The sequence below is a fragment of the Dysidea avara genome, chromosome 13 (genome assembly GCF_963678975.1).
Source record: "Dysidea avara chromosome 13, odDysAvar1.4, whole genome shotgun sequence".
Lineage (NCBI taxonomy): Eukaryota > Metazoa > Porifera > Demospongiae > Dictyoceratida > Dysideidae > Dysidea > Dysidea avara.
The window spans coordinates 1,918,405-1,937,011 of NC_089284.1; the positions used below are offsets into that span (position 1 = coordinate 1,918,405).

General features: G+C 37.7%; 2 protein-coding genes across 2 annotated transcripts in view; one reads left to right on the top strand and one right to left on the bottom strand.

Moving 5' to 3' along the window:
- LOC136242135 (uncharacterized) lies at positions 1 to 2,141 on the top strand. The gene is made up of 4 exons (XM_066033544.1): positions 1 to 207; positions 260 to 375; positions 551 to 720; positions 1,966 to 2,141. The coding sequence occupies exons 1-4, from the start codon at positions 1 to 3 to the stop codon at positions 2,025 to 2,027; spliced, it is 555 nt and encodes a 184-aa protein (XP_065889616.1). The 3' UTR covers positions 2,028 to 2,141.
- The window catches only part of LOC136242129 (ester hydrolase C11orf54 homolog), a 20,561-nt gene continuing 3,997 nt past the window's right edge, over positions 2,044 to 18,607 (bottom strand). Inside the window, exons 4-9 of the mRNA XM_066033538.1 lie at positions 15,601 to 15,702; positions 15,067 to 15,153; positions 7,386 to 7,472; positions 4,477 to 4,626; positions 4,262 to 4,375; positions 2,044 to 2,311 (exon numbers count right to left, since the gene is read on the bottom strand). Coding sequence (XP_065889610.1) covers positions 2,138 to 2,311; positions 4,262 to 4,375; positions 4,477 to 4,626; positions 7,386 to 7,472; positions 15,067 to 15,153; positions 15,601 to 15,702 — 714 coding nt within the window. The 3' untranslated portion in view covers positions 2,044 to 2,137. The remainder of the gene's footprint in view (positions 2,312 to 4,261; positions 4,376 to 4,476; positions 4,627 to 7,385; positions 7,473 to 15,066; positions 15,154 to 15,600; positions 15,703 to 18,607) is intronic.

An 18,607-nucleotide genomic window follows, 5' to 3' on the forward strand; every position in this document is an offset into this window, starting at 1 on the left:
ATGGCGCAGTCACAAGGTCATTGTTCGCTGCCGTCGAAAAAGATGCCGTTCGACATCCAGAAACCAATCGTATGTGGCCATCTTTACAAGCAGAACAGAAAAGGAGGCTTCTTCAACAAACGGTATTTCGCCCTGTATCAACACTATTTAGTCTACTACGTTCACGAGGCAGATTACAAAAAGGATAAGGAGTCAAACACATTACAGGTCTGTCTGAATGATTAACACATATTAAGTTTTACACACGTTGTCCTTACAGCACAGACATGGCGCGTACAATTTGGAAGGAGTTTTCTTGGGGCACTGCGAAAAGAAGCCACAAGGCGCCAAGTATTGCTTTATCATGCACACCCCTGCTCCGTGCAATAAGAGACGGTAAGAATGATTGTACGCGATGTCACTTGTGCAAGTCTCACTGTATGGGAGCACAGTTTGAGAACATTTGTGTGTGAATTGCGAAACATCAAGTGGTGAATTGAATGTAGAAATGCCATAAGGCTATAACCAAATCAACTGTGAGATGGTTACTATTTTTTTTTTTTTTTTGCAGTGAAGTATTGCTAAATTGCGGTTCTCAAAGTGACCGTAAAATTTGGATGGAGAAGATCCAGGCACAAAACGCCAAACTGACATCACATCATCATGACTCATCATCAGGTTCTGATAGCTCGCTAACTGTACCAAGAGGTCATCAAAGACAGCCCTCCGTTGGTGGTGAAGGTAAGGCCACTCCAAATGAATTCTCTGTTTCCCATTCTGGACTCAGGCATATTTGTATACGGACAGGCGGTCCATTTCCATTATAAGATTGGCAGCTTTACAAGCCATTATTTTCCTGGCTTAACCATGCATAAAAGTATTCTTAAGCTTTTATTAAGTTGCAAAAATAGTACAAACATGAATCTGCACCAACTTGATAGAACTGCTGCCACTTTTACAAGATGGGTTTTACTGCAAGAATAACTTGAATAATGGAATATTTAGAGCTGACAGTAACCAGATGCGGGTGGTAGACAGGAAACAGAATTTATTTGAAGTGGCCTAATGTATAAGTTGTTTGAAAACTGGATTGGTGGTGGTGCCCTATTCAATGACAAAGAGAAAAGGTTGTTTGGCTACAAGTGCACAGTAATACATACAAGCCATTGTGTCATCTCTACCAAGTTGTAAAACTGATCCCACGCTACTGTCTTTGTATAATTGTTTATGTCCCATAAGGCCATAACATTGTGTTACCAGTATATAAATATAATAGGCTGGGCTTTTCCTGATATGAGGACTTTTGTTTCCTTCAAGATAAAATTTAACACCTTGTAACTATTGCAGTGCATTTTATGCTACCACAGTAGTGTCTAAGTTGTTTACCATTAGCTATTTGCTTCCTTTGGGACTTCCTTAGTTATCATCTGGTGATTGGTCTTCTATGTATTTGCAGTAAATATGTTGTATATGTAATTGAGGTAGTAACAGCAGATCCTAATTACGGCCATTCCAGTTTGCAGTGACGGTATAACTGGGAAATATCTAATGATAATAATTCAATCTCTATATCAAAGCATTTGTAATAACATTTGAGAGTATGAGGTACATTGGAGCAAATCGTTGGACTGTCCTTCACTGAAACTTTTGCTGTATTGACATTATATGCATTTGAATCCTGGATTTTTTCCTTTCCTTGTCCCATTTTCTGTTTCACTTTACTATAGCTACTGTAGATTAAGTAATGTTTAAGTCTATAGTTTCAGCTTGTTAGGTTAGGTAACCCAAAGGCTGCAGCACATATTGCTATCAGACCTTCAGTGCTGGTCACTGTAAAGCTCAATAACAATAGCATACATGTACACAAAAATAGCAGAAGCCATCTACTATACTTATTCTAATCATTCACTAGAGTGAAACAAATGCCCACTTTATAAAACAATACATAACAGCTCCATAAATATAATACCTATTGTCTCTTTGTAGGTGATATGAACGTGCAAGATGGTGACAGTGATGAGGACTCAACACAATGTCAACTTGAATAATGTGCCACAACTTCCAATTATTTAACTGACTAATTTTTGTATTGATTTAAAAAAATACCTAACATTGTACATATAGTGACAGTCAATATTATGCATCATGTATTGCTAATCTAATCTCGTCCAAGTTGGTGGGTTTCTTGTGGTCGATCAACCCGGTATATTTTCTCAGCCAGTACTAAGATGGCATGGTACTCCACTTCTTCTGGGGTGGTGTCATAGTGGTAGTGGCCTCCATCACCATGGTTACTGAAACAGTGTGTGTGTTCAATCCGCAGGTCAAGATCCTGCAACAACAGAAAACATGTAGCTTAGCTGGTTTTTAAACCCTAGAGTACTTGAGTTGTCCTGTGACTGGCTGAGTGAAAACCAGTTATTTTCACAAAATTTTATTTTGCTATAAAAACATATTGAAATAAATTGGGTAAAAACACATGTGCTACATAATTTATGAATATTTTAATTGCTTTAGCATGCACTGAAACTGAAAAAAAAATCTATATGCCAAAGTTGCATGCACCCTATAGAAAGTTCAACTACATTACAAGTCACCCTGTGGAGAGTTTGTTTTGTGTTTGTATAGCAAGACATGTACACATGAACTATGGGGACTCATTTACGAAGTACCCGAAATAAAGTTTAACGTCACCATTTCTTTGCTAGAATGGCCTTCTTTGTTCACACAGGGAAAGCTCTATACCTTAATTGATTTTCAAGAATAGAGAGCTATGTCATGTCTTTGTAGCTTGTTTCAGTTGTGAATTATGATCAGTTAATTAAGCACCTGTAATTTATTTACTGTATTGCTGCTGTACTATGACTTTTCCAACTGTCAGCACTATAAGACTATTCATAAAGCAGAATCTTTGGCTGTCCACTCCTTTGTTAATATAGATAACAGAGAAGAAAAAACAAGGAATGTGAGAAAATGACCAATTTTCGCTCAGCCAGTCAAGTTCAAACATTCATTGACCTGAAATTGACAGTTGTTTTTCATATACATTTACTACAATCTCTGGACAAATGTACGTCTCAGAAATGTTTTCTTAAATGGCATGCCGTTCCTAATAATGGTTTGTATGGTGGTGTGTTCATCGTGTTTTCATCCTAGCAGTAATTTATTTAACATGCCAGTCTGTATAGCATAAATGCACTAGTAGCAAGCATGACATTGCACACTCCTATACATTGCCTTTTTTCCATGCCACAAAAGCTGCCTATTACAGAAATTAAGCATTACTACTAAAAGGCCTAATAGGAAGTAATGGAGATATTCATTGCTCCATTAACTATGTATGCATGCATCACTAAAACACCAATAAGCAGATAGAAATACCAGTATCTTAGCAATGACCACCATGCTGTAATAATGTATCATATCCTTGTGACATATGTTTTTTATACCACAAAACACATCACTGGTGTGTTGATGTTCTGACTAGTAATACAATATTAATAGTTTCAGTGTAAATGGGTGGGTACGTTATGTGAACTGTTGTTTATAAGTCACTGCTGAACTCTAATCATATCGAACTCACTATCAGAAATGCTATATGCACATACAAGAAAAATTGATGTACTCATATTTCAGTATGAAGGGCTTTTGTTTGGAGCATCACTACTTACAACACCTACATATCTAGAGTTTAATCCTAAGGATAAAAGATGGAAATCTCTGCCCTAAAAGTGTTCTATGTCGTCTGAATAGCACCAACTCAGTAACCAACATATAAAGTGTCACAAATCATTGTTGACATCACAGTCAGATTTCCCGAACATTTCTCATGTAATTTAAGTTGACAGTGATGTACTTCTAACATCAAACCATTTTAGTGCAGAGAACAGATTGTACACTAGTTAAACAGAATAGTATAATTCTACCCTATGGCCGAGAATGTAATTTGGTAAACCTGATTCGATATGCACCCATCCCCATTTGACTTTCCTGAAAGTAAAAAGAGTCTATTCTTACCAGTTAAAATAGCAGCCATGTACTGGTCAGAAGTGCTTTTACTACTGTCACTACTGAGATGCCTGGTAGATAAATTGGTATTAAGTGACACTATAATTATGATGACATGTATTTCCATCAGAAAACATTACAGTGCTTCAATGATGTGATCATGTTAACTAACACAATTACTGTAATTGCTGTAATGTTGGGTGATACTGTAATTTAATACTAACAGTAAAATACACATAATTACAGTAACTTCCTATAGTTATGTGCTGCTTACCGGGTCATGTGATACAAACTCACAGAGACACACCAATGGGGCGGACATGTCATGGAAGGTTAGCCACTTGTTAATCTCTTCGGCAGTATTCAATGGCTTGTCTGAAAAATCTGGCTAAGTGAGGTAGACAAGCAACAATACATTTTGCACAAATAACTGTATTGTAGACATACTGTACACTTTGTTACAGTACAATTTACACCACTTATCCTCACCATGATGTGAAGGTTAGCCTTGCCTTTGGCAATCAGAAATACCCCTCCCATTGCCACCGGTTTGTCACCATAGTGACTGGCCAACTGTTTTCTCATACAAGTGATGAAATTTTCTGGACCAGTCCGAGACTTTACCTTCACTTCCAGTACCTGGTGAGGAAGCATGCAATTATACAACTATGTGTAAAAACAAGGAAAAAAGTCTTACAGTGAAGCCTCACTTAGTGGCCACCTCGTTAATAAGGCCACCTTGTTATAGTAGCCAAGTCCAGAAAGTCCAGATGTATCTTACATACTATTCCAATGATTTAATTTTTGTTAATAGGGCCACCTCATTATTAAGCCCAGTGGCCACATACTGCAAGACCAAACTAGTAAAACTAACACAATATTCCCATAATAAAGGGGCCAGCTGAACAGAAAGTCAACGCATCACTGCAAAAGTTGCTGCTCGTGCTTCATGCTTTTAGCAGCCATTATCCCTCAAGTAATGAATGATCCTATCTGCATATGAAACCTATAGCATATGTATATAGCTGTTACAACAACTATATAGCCACTGCCAGGTGTTGATTTGTTGCACTTTGTTTATGGCTGGATTAATGAGGTTTTCATTAATAAGACCACCTCACTAATAGGGTCACTTATTGTGGGTCCCAAAGGTAGCCTTGCTAACGAGGTTTCACTGTAATGTTAAAAATATACACCATATGTGAGCGATCAAAACAACTTGCAAATTAAAGAGTTTAGCACCCAAGTATCTTTCCCAAATGAAACAGGATGGATGAATACTTACAAGTGAAATGGGTTCCACACCCTTTGATTAACAAGTTTTTTTAATTGCTTGCATTTAAGTTTTTTTTTTTTTTTGGAAAGACAATGACAAGCAGAGTAGGTAATTGCAGATGTTCCATAACACAAACATCATAGCTAAATAAGCATGCATGCTTATGAAATTGTCTGTTATATGTAGGTACATACTGTATAGCCAATGGAATTACATATGCTGCTAGTTCCTGTGTTTGTTGCATACTATACAGTGAGAGTAGAGATGGTATGGATGTAAATCATGAAAAGATAAGACTAGACATAATGATGGGTACACAGCTCAATAGTAACAATGGAGAACACATGCTCAATTATTCACCATCAATATGGACAGAGGAAACGATATTAATTCAGGCTAGCCAGCCAAAGGCCAGCTATGGGGCATGTGCCTGGTTGCTGGAAAAGGTATGCGCGTGTACGTGTCTGTGTCTATGCCCTTCTGCCCATGTAGGCAAAAAGTTTGTGGTAAATACAGCCTGCATTTGAGAAATGAAAGCTGTACAGCACCAATATTAACCTTCCAGATACGTAGGTCCCAGCAACTACAGGTATCAATCTAGTAGGGTTAGGGTCAGGTTCAGACTTTTGGTTTCTTCTTAACCATTCTGCATAGGTAGTGGCCAAGGGTAGGGGATCTGCTTTAGTCAAACTTTTCTTTTCCATTTTCCCTACATTTTTGTTGGATGATGTCAATAGCTTTTGTTATAATACCAACAATCAGTGACAATAGTCTCAGCCAAATAATAAACACTATCAGCTCTCTCCCCTCCACACACACATGCATGCACACACACTTGGTACCTACTTGGTACTTGGTAGCTGTCCACTGTACAGTGTACTGTGATAGCAGAGTTCTAGGATTCCTCCTAAATTAGTGACGTGATGTGTCTAGTTAAATCAACCTGTCTCCACCACAAGGACAACAAAAAGTCCATAAGGCCAAATATTGTAAATTGCTTGTTTTGCTATCCTAGTCAGGCAAAAATACCATGCGGGCGGGCGGCTATTATTTATTATATTGTTAAAATCTATTATTTAATATCAAGGAGCCCATTAACTCCTAATTGCCTTTTCTCTCAGATTTAGTAAGATTTGTTGTGATTTCACTGGGATTCATCAAGATTCAAAGATTCGAAGTGTTGCAGACCCCTCATTTTCTCTGAGTATGCAGCCACCAAATCATGAAGGCTTTTATAGAGTTTGCTGGCTGGGTGTATCATTCTTGTGGTACTAATACCATCAACTGCAACAGTACGAAGTTTCCATATGTTCCACACACGAGATTGTCAGATGAGTGGGACTCCTGTTCATTAATGTATCTCGTTCACCAATGGCTACTTGAAGAGATCCGGTGCTTGTAAACAGTTGGAATGGATTCAAACTACGTTGTTATCCATGCTTTTTGGCATTAAACCACACCAGAAACTCACTACCTTTCCAATAATACACCATGTGCTCACACTAGTACTTATAAACAAAGATAATTAGGCCACATGACTATCAAATGCAATAATAAATTTGTATGCGGCTATAAAATTACCATGCGGGCAGGTGACAGGAAACAAGGAATCTACAATTGGTGGCCTAAGTTGGAAAAGATGTTAGCAGCACAGGTCATTGTTCCTCTGTTCTGTGCTAGAACATCTACAGCACTGGAACACAACTCCTACCACTGCTTCACCAACAAATACGAATATCACCAGAATTTTCCACTAATGAGTGAATGTTCCAGGAACAAATTTGTCATTTCTAAAACGTTTCCATATCATACGTAGTTAGACAAAGGTTAAGTAGTAGGACTAGCCACTCTCTTTTGCAGACCAATAGTTTTCTTTGGAATGCAAGGCCAAAGGAAGAAAACCACAATTGGACACTCCACACGAAAATTATGGCTTGTTGGCTTTAGCCAGTATCTGCAAGGTAGCAGAAACTGTTGCCCAGGAGTCACCACTAGGAGGCACCAACAAACAAGTCTGTAAAAAGACTGACCCACACACGCATACACACGCACACACACATTTTTGCTTGCACATATGACGCACACATGTACACACACATACATATACAATCAACACACATACCATGCCTTGTTTGCCTTCTGAAGCAAACAGATTCATCAGTGGTCCTCCTTCTAGTGACTGGTAAGACTCTACCACGTACTTAGTCCTCTGCAGACAAACACAAGCAGTAAACACACTACATTATACTGAAAATCTCCTAATATAACACATGCTTATTCACTTAAGTTTTGTATGGTGGATGGTATCTCTACAGCATACATTGTATCAGTATTATAGCTGAGTAGACACATATCCCTATGGATACCTAATGATCCAGGTACCTCTGAGATACATAAATTACAAAGTTTGTCTTCTGGTCTCCTAGTTTTTCTGTTCCTTTCAAAGCTCACAGATGATTTAAATTTGGAAGGTAACAACTTCCAAACTTTGGAGAGAATGATTTAGGCATGAGGCTACTATACTATGCTCAACATTATGCTTGTCAAAATCACCTATTATGCTTTTGAGAAATGCCCATTATTCCTAAAATTACATACAATATGTCACCATCTTTGGCCAATAATGTCAGTTCATTGCTACATTAGACCATGTACATTAATGTTTCAGCTTCAAATAGTCTTCTATTCTAAGATAGTCTTTTATTCCAAGTATTTCTTGGATGAATGTTCTATTAAAATTTTAGAATGTTTCATTAAAGTATTTTAATCTATTTTTATGGAATTGCGCAAATAGCAGATTTTCCTACTTTTATAATTACTTCAAAATGCCATCATAATTCCCAATTCTCACACATATGTGACTGTCTCTGGGAAAACCGGTCTTATCGCCCATTTAAAAGTATCGAGAAACGTCGGTTTTAAATATTCTGTGTGTTGTAGCTGGCCAATGGTGGTAGCTACGCATACCAAATTTTCACACGTTTCACAACAATTTCTTACCTTCCTGATCATCCACTGAAGAAGTAGTCAACAGCTAAGTTTCCCGCCATTTTAGATAGTTTTTAAACCGAGCTTGTCTGTATCAGGCGAGCTCCAGAAGGGGTGGGAGGCGGGGGCCCTGGAAGGCGGGCAAGATGGTGTTCAAAAATTGAAAAGAGACGTGCTAGGATGAATTAGGCCAAGTTATAGGCCATTCAGGGCTCAGAACTGGCTAAAATGAAAGGAAATTTACAGCACAGGTCATTGTCCAACACCACAGAGCTGTACAGCCACACACAGCCATCTCCTGGTCGGCCAGGGCTCCATCAATACCCCAGACCACCCGTACGGCTCGCCACTGTGCTCTAGAAAAGCAGCCAGCAAAAGCAGACCACTTTACTCTGGTCGACTGTGGCAGTGAAACTTGATAGTGCATTCATTAAGCTTTGTGTTTGTGTGAAAAAATCAAACTTCCTGTCTTGGGCGATAAGAACGGTTTTCGTAGATCCAGTCACATATACTGTACTTATTATTCCTGAAACCATGTCGGCATAATTGCTCCATATCTAGAATGATCAAATTAACACTTTGTTGGTTACACATATATGAGACTTTATACAAGTTGTCACAACTACTGGACAAATGGCTAGTAAAAATCTTCTGAAGATGAAGAAGTTATGCCTTACAACATGAACCAAACGTGACTTGATGATGGATTTCATGATGTTAAATTTAATTTAATAATCACAGCCTCATGATGAAATATATGATTTGACTGGCATAAACATCATTGCAGTAGTTTCTTGGACTAACATCTTTGAATCTCACAACTTTCGTAATTCAGGATTTTAAAACCCACACTATACTGTAGTTGCTGGACTGAGAAACAAATGAATCAAGGATACAGAAACGTCAAATACACTAGATTTCACCCCTGAACTTGGAAACATTTCTTCAAATATCAAGTGCACCAATGCACACAAAAGTTAATAACTTGAGTGGGTATAGCAATGTTTCTGTGGTGACAACTTGTAAGTGCGATTAAAACCATTATAACAAGTGCAACATTGCTGAAATATTGATTTCTGATTACTAATGAGCATTTTCAAAAGCCTGTGACTTTTAAGATGTTAGTAAAAGCCTAAACTGCTCAGTGATTTAGTATAGGTTTAGAGGTCCATCGTTAGAACCGTGGGACAGTTTTTTATTGCTTGGTTTGGTGGCTGTACTTAGTGTACCTTGAATGAACAATTGTTAAAAATAGTCTGATTTAGCATAGAACTGTGTGAACTCTTTTAAACCATCAAAAGACATTGTTACAATGGTTAATCAAACAGTACACTAGTACTGTTTAAGTAGGGATCCCCCCAAAAATGACGTGTGCCACCTAGAATGCTGCCTTCAAAAATCATCCTAGAGACGTCTATGCCACAAAAATCACCTTTACGGAATAATATTAGTCCATCTAACATGAAATACAGCATTAAAAACAAGAAAACACTCACCGGTGACTGGATATAGAATTATAAAAATATCGTCAAAACTTGAAATTGGGTCTGCCTGCCTCACTCACTGCCTGACCACAGTCGTAAGTTTAGAAGCCAAACGAAGCAGCGCACGGCCACCATTTTTACATCACAATAACCAGTGGGATGTGCCTTTTGGGATTCCGACGAGTGTAGGCCCTCTGCACCTTGTTGTATCTTCAATCAGGTTGCTTGTCTTCTTCTTCATCCAATGAAACCATACCGAGGCGTTAATTTTCCATATCAACACTTTCTTTCAGCAGCATATTTAGACGCCACAAAATTATTTCAGAGCTGGATTTCAAAAGCACTTTAGTCATGGTGCTATTATAAGAGGTATACTAACTAGATATCTGCAATTTCACGATTGGGATCCCATTCGCGATAGGTCCGTGACCACACCCATCAAATAAAGATCTAATAGCAATAGAGTGTGGAGACTACAACCTCTTAACAATCTAGCTATTTACTTAACAGTAAACAAGATGACCTCACCTCTATATAGCTAGCTGCACCTTGGTTGACTCAAGATACTCTAATAGAACAGTCACTCTAATACAATAGTCATGTGTGATATTCTAATAGAACAGTCACAAGTTACACTGTAACTAGCTGTGCTACACTGTAACTAACTGTGTTACAGCAAAAAACTAAACAAGCTAGTATTTTAAATTTTTTAAATTACTTTTAAAAATCTATATGCAATAAAAAGTAGTGAAACAAGAGAGGAATGATGGTATTACAGCATACCTCTGTGGGAAAGTCCCTACTTTGGCACATTATATAATGTGCCAAAGTAGGGACTTTCCCACTAAGCTATGCTGTAATACCATCATTCATCTCTTGTTTCACTACTTTTTACTGTATATAGATCTCTACTTCATTTTTAAAATTTTATAATACTATCTATCTACAGATTCAATAAGAACTTTAGGCATTAAAAAACCAGTGCTTTAATACTCTGGTGAAGGTGGAGGACATTTGAACTGCAAAAATTGTCCCATTTCAAGAAGGGATTGTGAAGCTATTACATTATATGTGTGAAAATAGCAGTGTTGTTTTAACACACTGGTATAGTGCCAGACATCATGTTTCCAAAAATGCGACGTGCTATATAATTTGATGGACCACTATGGTTATAAACAAAGCTTCAAGTGTTTATCCTATGACTATATGCAATCAACATCATTTTACTTGTGATGTAATAAGGATTAAAATGACACCTAGGGATTTACCTACAACGAAAGCATGAGAACCAAAACACACTGAGAATACAAAGTTTAGTTTATAAGCATGCAAATTCATTACATAATGATCCATAACTCATTCCCAGTTGATCCTATTCACTCCAAACAACCGTTGACTGATTTGCCATTCAATGGCAAGGAGGCCATGTATAGCTCACGTGATACAAATACTAATTAACATGGTGGATGAAACGTGGAATGTGGTGTTATGATAAAACCAGTCCCTGTTCTTCATTACCTTATAACAAGTAAGAGTCCGTTTGGTAAAAAAACGCATTCCTCAAAACTTTTGTGTGGCTTTAAGAGGTTAATGCTGGTTCCTCTTATGTTTTGAAACTATTACTCTTGACTAAATTAGATTTTTAAAAATCTGTTCTTGTACATTTTTTGTACATGTTTCATTATGTCTGTGTACCAAAACTCATAGCCATTGCTGTAAGTTTGGCTAAGAAAAAGTGAAGTTTGTGTTATCCTTTAATGCATTGAATTAAAGGATAATATCATAAAGTCCATTCTCGTAGAAATTTAAAGCTATCACTGTACTCCTTTCCCACCAAAATTCAGCTGTGTAGTTTGCACCAACATGGAGAAAAAGTTAAGAATGTAAATTACTGCATCTAAGTAGTTATTACATCATTGCGTGAATATTTCACATTGGTATGGCTTCAACATTAGTTTGTGTGACCACAATGGGTACATGTTTCACCTGTCCAAATTTCAATGATATTGACCAACCCACCAAAAAGTTATGGCATCACAAACACAAAAATAACTTTTGGAAACTTATGATGTCCAGCACTATATAGCATACCAGTTTTCTTGGCCAAACAACACACTAGCACGTGTTTTAACTAGATAATGTCACTGTCCGAATACTGAAACTCTTAAATTATAGCAACCCTAACATTTAATGCATTACATTTCACTTCCACCAGATTATAAACAAACCCTTCTAATAGAACATTCACCTATGATTAATTAAAATTGTACTACACCCTTGAATAGTACCACAATGATAACCGATACCCACTCTCATGATTTACTCCATCTTGAGGCATTGCTCTGGTAAACTTAAACAGCTGTCACATAATTGAATTCCAGATATTAGTTAGTACACTGACCGCATAACACGAGGTGTGACGTGATTAATTGACTGCGCTATGATGACAGAAAAATCTTCTACTGTATATAAAACATGCACAGTAAGTTATAAACCACAGTATAATGTTATAGGATAGGTATTAGTAAGCAGTGGTCTTATTGAGAGTTTGCTGTCTTGTTCTTACTAGTTCCAGGGCTCAGCAGTTATAGTTTGTAATTTACTTGAACCAGAGCGGTGTCATGAAACCCTTTTGGCCAAAACTTGTAATGAAGATTCCGTATTTACTTGATTTGTACTATTATTTTTTTTTGTATAATAATTCTCTAACTCTTTTCCGGCACTGCCCCGTCGTTCTTGGTCGGATTCCAATCGGATCGGTACCGTTCAAATCTAAAATTTGAGGCGAATCTTTTGATCCGGGATTGGTGACGATTCGTTAAACTACGGGAAATATCCTTTAAACCACCGTAGCTACCCGAGGAAGACACGAATGTGTCCAAAACTTTCTAGAGACCTTTATCGTGTTACCAGCCTTCCCCATCCCAGCTTACACCAGACGTTTCTCTCCCCCTGTGGATGACAGAACGAGAAATGGAAAATCGAGGCCATCAAATTTTTAAACAAAAACTCCCTGGTTTTTCCCCCGATTAGCTTCAAACTCGCTAGACCAACTACCCGTCCAAAACAATGTGGTTTTCGTGTCTGTCATTACGTGCTAACCTTGTTTGCGAGATACTTATCACTGTCAATGGCCATTATAAGTTTACGATACGCGTATACGGCGTTCCGGCATACACGCGTTGCCAATAGAAAATCAGATGACGTATTGGTCTAAAAGCTTACAATGAAATAGGATCAATCACTTTTTCATGATTTAACCAATCACATCAGCGAATTTGATTATGTGATCTGGTGTGTACTCTATCATCCAGCAACTAAAAAATATTTTATTTTATCACACCCACCAGTATAAAAAGAGAGTTTCGTAGTGGGTGTGACAAGTCTACGAGCTATGATCGGGCTACTTGACAGTCTACAGAGGGAAGACTCGCCGGGAATACACACTCTGCACCCTGCTGTGCTGTCCACTACAAGGATAGAGAAGTGTCAGCTACTGCGACACGAATATAAGCATGTCAGGGACTATAGACAGACCTAAAACGGAGGATTACCAGCAACACCACTGTAAGGGAGAAGGAAACAGTCGAAGTAGGTGTGGCAATTTAACGAGCTATGATCACTCCAATCAGGCTACCTAACAGACTACACAAGGAAGATTAGCCATTATGAGAGATGAAAAACGGGAGATTACGTTCAACTACTCTAATAAAACATACATCTACCTTACCAGGCTACGAATCGTGGACAACATCATGAAGTGACTGTTGCAGTCTTCAATGTGTAGGGAGACACAAGACACGTTTTCACTCCTTGGTAACTCCACAGGGACAGCTGAAACTTCTAGAAGCTCTATTACTTATCTCCGTTGAACTACCCTAATAGAACATACATCGCGATATCTACCCTAATAGAACACACACAACCTCTCTACCAACAATCAATAAATCAACCTCTCTAGAGTAACCACTCTTCATATGAAGGATTCATCTTGGTAATGCACCTTGATTCAGAAAGCAACAAAAGACAACTCTTCTCTATCCAAATCCACATGGTTGTGTTGACCTTGCTCAGTACAGCTGATAAACTTGAATACCCATACTCAATACTGTACTGCATACACACTTGGTCATGCGATAAGTAAACATTACAATACCATGACTAGGATGTAGAGATAAAACTACAATTCAGTTACTCAAATTGACTACATAAATATACAAAAAAATGAATGTGACAAATGCAAGTTGAATTAGAACATAGCTCATTATGGTGATGCACCAACTATTGGTAAATTGATCCTCATATCACACTCAAAGACTTTATGTTAGTTCATGCAACATCACCGAAATGAAGTTGAGTACATCCCTGCCATTCAAAACTAATCTTTTTCATGTATGTGCATGGTTGTAATGGGACACATCTTGATACGCCACCTTCATGAGAACTGTGTTCTGCATGAGTACTGTACAGATGTGCAGAAATTCCAGTGCACAAGGCCACCAACATTATAACTAGATGTCAGTGCCACACACAATTGAGGAAATTATGTATGCACATCAGTAGCTATGCGTAATCATGTCTTTGTTGGTATGTAATGATGTGATTACTCCTTGATCATTAGTAATGTTCAAATTTAAGTGTATTCACACAGTAGGACATAACAATTGTCTTAGTATCACGCGCATTTTGCACGGGTAACACTAGTAATAATAATAATAAGGCTTCAAATAGTGTGCTACTACAGTACTATTTTAAATCTACCCATGCTCATCACTTATGTCTCAGCTATAGATATATCTGTTACCATAAAACTAAACTAGTACTGTTATGTCTGCATACATGAAAACTAAAAGGAATACAGATATGGATAGGACACCTTGATTAATCAGTACACCTTTCCTACCCATAAGTGCCCATAAGATCCTTAAGTAATTAGACACTTTCCCCAAGTATATTTCAAGACAGACTGGTCATGAGACCTGCTCCTAGCTATCATACCCATATGGTAAGCATGACACCTCTTCCTAACTCCTATATAATCAAGGTCCATATCAGACCAAGTGGTTTATTATCTCACCACAACAATAACCATTACCAATGGTGCTGTGGGAAACATCACATTTTTCACATGATAGATATACGTATATGGAGTTAAGTATCCCATTGTGTATATATCTATATATGTGTATCAGTTATCACTATCTCACACACATAAGAAATTACTGTAGCCAATACAAAGATGGGCAATAGACTTGGATATTGCACACAAGTGCACACAAGTACATACCAATTACAGTATTATAATAAGGAACTGACATACACATAACTCACATCATTGTCATCAGGCAGCTTGGCTATCCAGCTCTTAATATTATCACTCCCACCTCCATCCCCAGCCAACTTGGCATTGACAATCATCTAAAGGAAGTGAGATGAGCAGTGTGATATAATGTATCATACAGTACTAATGAATCATCCAAATTCTGTCAATTATAAAGAGTCAAACAATGTATATACCTGCTGGCCAGCTGGAAACATATATTTTATGCACATACACTCACACACACACAATTCTCCCCAGTTTTTACTGGAACAGTATACCATATCATGCACTTTCAAATTTTAATTAACTAAAAAGAACACAAATGTGTCATATGAACACAAATGAGAGTTCAGCCATGTGATTGACTTGAACAGTGCTCATGTGTAACTTGTACACAAACACACACCTACTATAGGAAGAAAGGCCATTCAATGACAATACAGAAACCAAATAAACAGGTAAACAGGCATAGTCAGATACAACAGCAACCCACTTATGATAGTCATACCCTGCATGATAAATCATGTTATGCACCTCCTTACCTCACAGTTCTTTCCCACCACGCGAGAGGATCCTGCCCCTGGACCAATGATGAAGGCACCAGGAAGGTCAACTAGTCGAGCAACTTCAGCCAAGTTGTATAACTACAGGAGATGAGCACAACACTTCAACATTTTTTCTCTCAATGTGAATTATATTGTTCATTTCAGCACATGTTGTATTAAGATCAAAGGAATTATATGTACACTGACAAGAAGATCAGCCTATGAGTGGGTTTGGTTTATTAAACTATCATAACAGTGTGTGTACTTCGGGGCTATGTATCAAGCTTTTCCTTAAGAGTTGCTCAGGAATGGTAAATTTGTTGTAGTACTTGTAGGAGTAAAGTGATACACACCCCAGGCATTGAGAACATTCTTTCCTTCCTTATAATCATGATGTCGATGTTATCTTTCTACTATATATTGCGGGGGGATATCTGATATACAACCATCTTTCTTTAATAACCAAATAGAACATATACCCTTATTGGTATGTCTCTATTATATAACCTATGCACTACTATAAATACACCCACACCATTTTCTAAGTCAGTTAGAGACTGCCCACTCAGGATTTTAAAAACCTCAGCTTCATTCGAAGATCCTCATGGTAGGTCTCTAACTCAAATTCACAAAAATGCCATTTTACATAATGGAATAACCCACTGTAAATAACTAGTGTTCTCAATGTGCTGACATATTTCAGGCAGAAAAGTAGTTTTTGGAATTAGGTATGCATCAAATATAATCAACAAATGTACAAAAGATGGTAGCCTTAGTGACATTAATATGATCGCCTTTATCACAAATACACAAAGTCAGGGTTCATGCTAATCAAATTCATACACACAAGCCACATACACACACACAGAGGGGAAATCAATAATAAGAAACCATTGCAATATCCACAGGAAGCAGGAAGAGCTAGTATAAGGTTATCATGGCTGAGTGTTTCTCAGGATTACAACATGTGGGGACTCCCACCACACACAACAGATAATGCCTAACCAATGAGATGTTTACGCTATCATTACAACAGGCCTGCCAGCATAATAAACAGTTGGCAGTACCACAAAGAATGTATTCACAAACATGGAGAGTGAATGATGATATTATGCATCACAAACGGATGATATGCATGCCCACATTGAAAGAGAGTTAAGTTCTTAAATCCCTCCTTTTATGGTGTTACAAACACATGCCATATGCTTCAGAATTACACACACAGGGGGATATGCTGTTAGGTACATGTCAAATACAGAGATTAATCACCATTTAATGGTAGCTCCCTAACAAGGATATCCAGTGTAGCTGCCATAGTAGTACCAGCCTAGTGGAACCTCTAAAACATGTCCTTATTATATATAGACAAACAAAGCTTGTGTTTTTTAGTTACTTGCCTTACTGAAACAGCACAACACACTTACTTTAAGTGAACTTGTTGTACACATGATTCTACAACACTTGAATAGGACGAACACATAGCATATTCGGAAAAGTATTTAGTGAAATGTGTAACCATGCATTATCTCAAACTGTTGGTATACAGTATACAAGAAACAAACTATATGTCCCCACATGATGATGGAGGAAGGACATGTAACATTAACAACTGTCACAGTAAGATGTTCGTGGCCGTGGATGAATTTTGACCAGATAAATCACGTGAACAGGTTCCGTGCTCAATAAATATCCCATGCCAGCACAATACATTGGGAGGAGTACCAATTCTCTTATGATGAAACTTCACCACATGAAATTATTATTACTCGACAATAGGTAAGGGAAAATGGTAACTCTTATTCATAGAGTGACCACCAGAGCGATTGTGACATCTTGCTACTTTCATGATTGTAGGATGCAGATTACAATAACTATCACAATGTTATAACTACATCAGTACCATAGTGTAAGCACTACTTTGTATGTTTTAACAATACATGGTGAAATTGTGTACAACTGTTAATTCAACACAATTAAGGCCATAGGGAGTTACAGTTTAATACAAACAGCATAATGAATTATAGTATCCTTAGAAGTTCAACGGTTTCTAATAGGTACAGTAAAGCCTTTTAACTACGTAGTAAGACTGTTGTTTAACTCAAGGGACCACTCTGCAACTGATATGGCTTGTATCTTCAAACTGGTCGTAACTAGACTATTCTTATGGGGTGGGTAATAATTTAACTTCCCAGGATTGCCCTATGTGACTTTATTACTGTACGTGTGTGAATAATCCTTGTGTGCAGTTGATTCTCTTGATGGCTTCATGCACACCTATAGTAATTGGCATCTTATTGCATTCCAATCGTCACGTACTTTATTGCTAGCCAGATGGGATGTGCCTGGCTCATTAGTGTTGAGAGTCCTGTGGAAAACTGTGTTTCCAAACAAAAGAGGCCTATTGCACAAGACACAAAAAGGTGTGGTGGAATTTTGTTGGTTGCAGAATCCTTTTTTGTAAGTGGTCCTGGTAAAATGTTGTGAAACAATGACAAGAGGTAAAGTCCATGTTATACACATGATGTAGATTATTATAATTATAAACTCAATACAAAACTAGAGGGACTAAATTTGGCATTTGGAACATTGTACAGGAAATTTTTGAAGCCTGTGAGTATTGCTTTCTCCACCCAGGCACATATTCTGCTGTCATACATGTAGTTGCTATATACTGTGCAGCGGGTGGGGAAAAAGTTTTCATTATTGATGTTCTGTTCATGACATTTTACTCAGGAATTGTTGCTACTGTAGCTGGTTTTTCAGTACACTATTATAAGCTGTTGGTACTAATGATTCGTAAATTTTGACCAAGTATATAGTCCATTGTAGCACCAGTCTTGTGGTATTGTTCAGTTGATCAGCTGTATCTATATCACATTGAAGGGGGATCCCCATGGCAGTTAGTACCATTTTAATATCACCCATTTTCCATCCTGTGACTGGTCAAGTGGTATGAATATATATACACCTGTACTTATACCAACAGAACACTGTGAACTACACA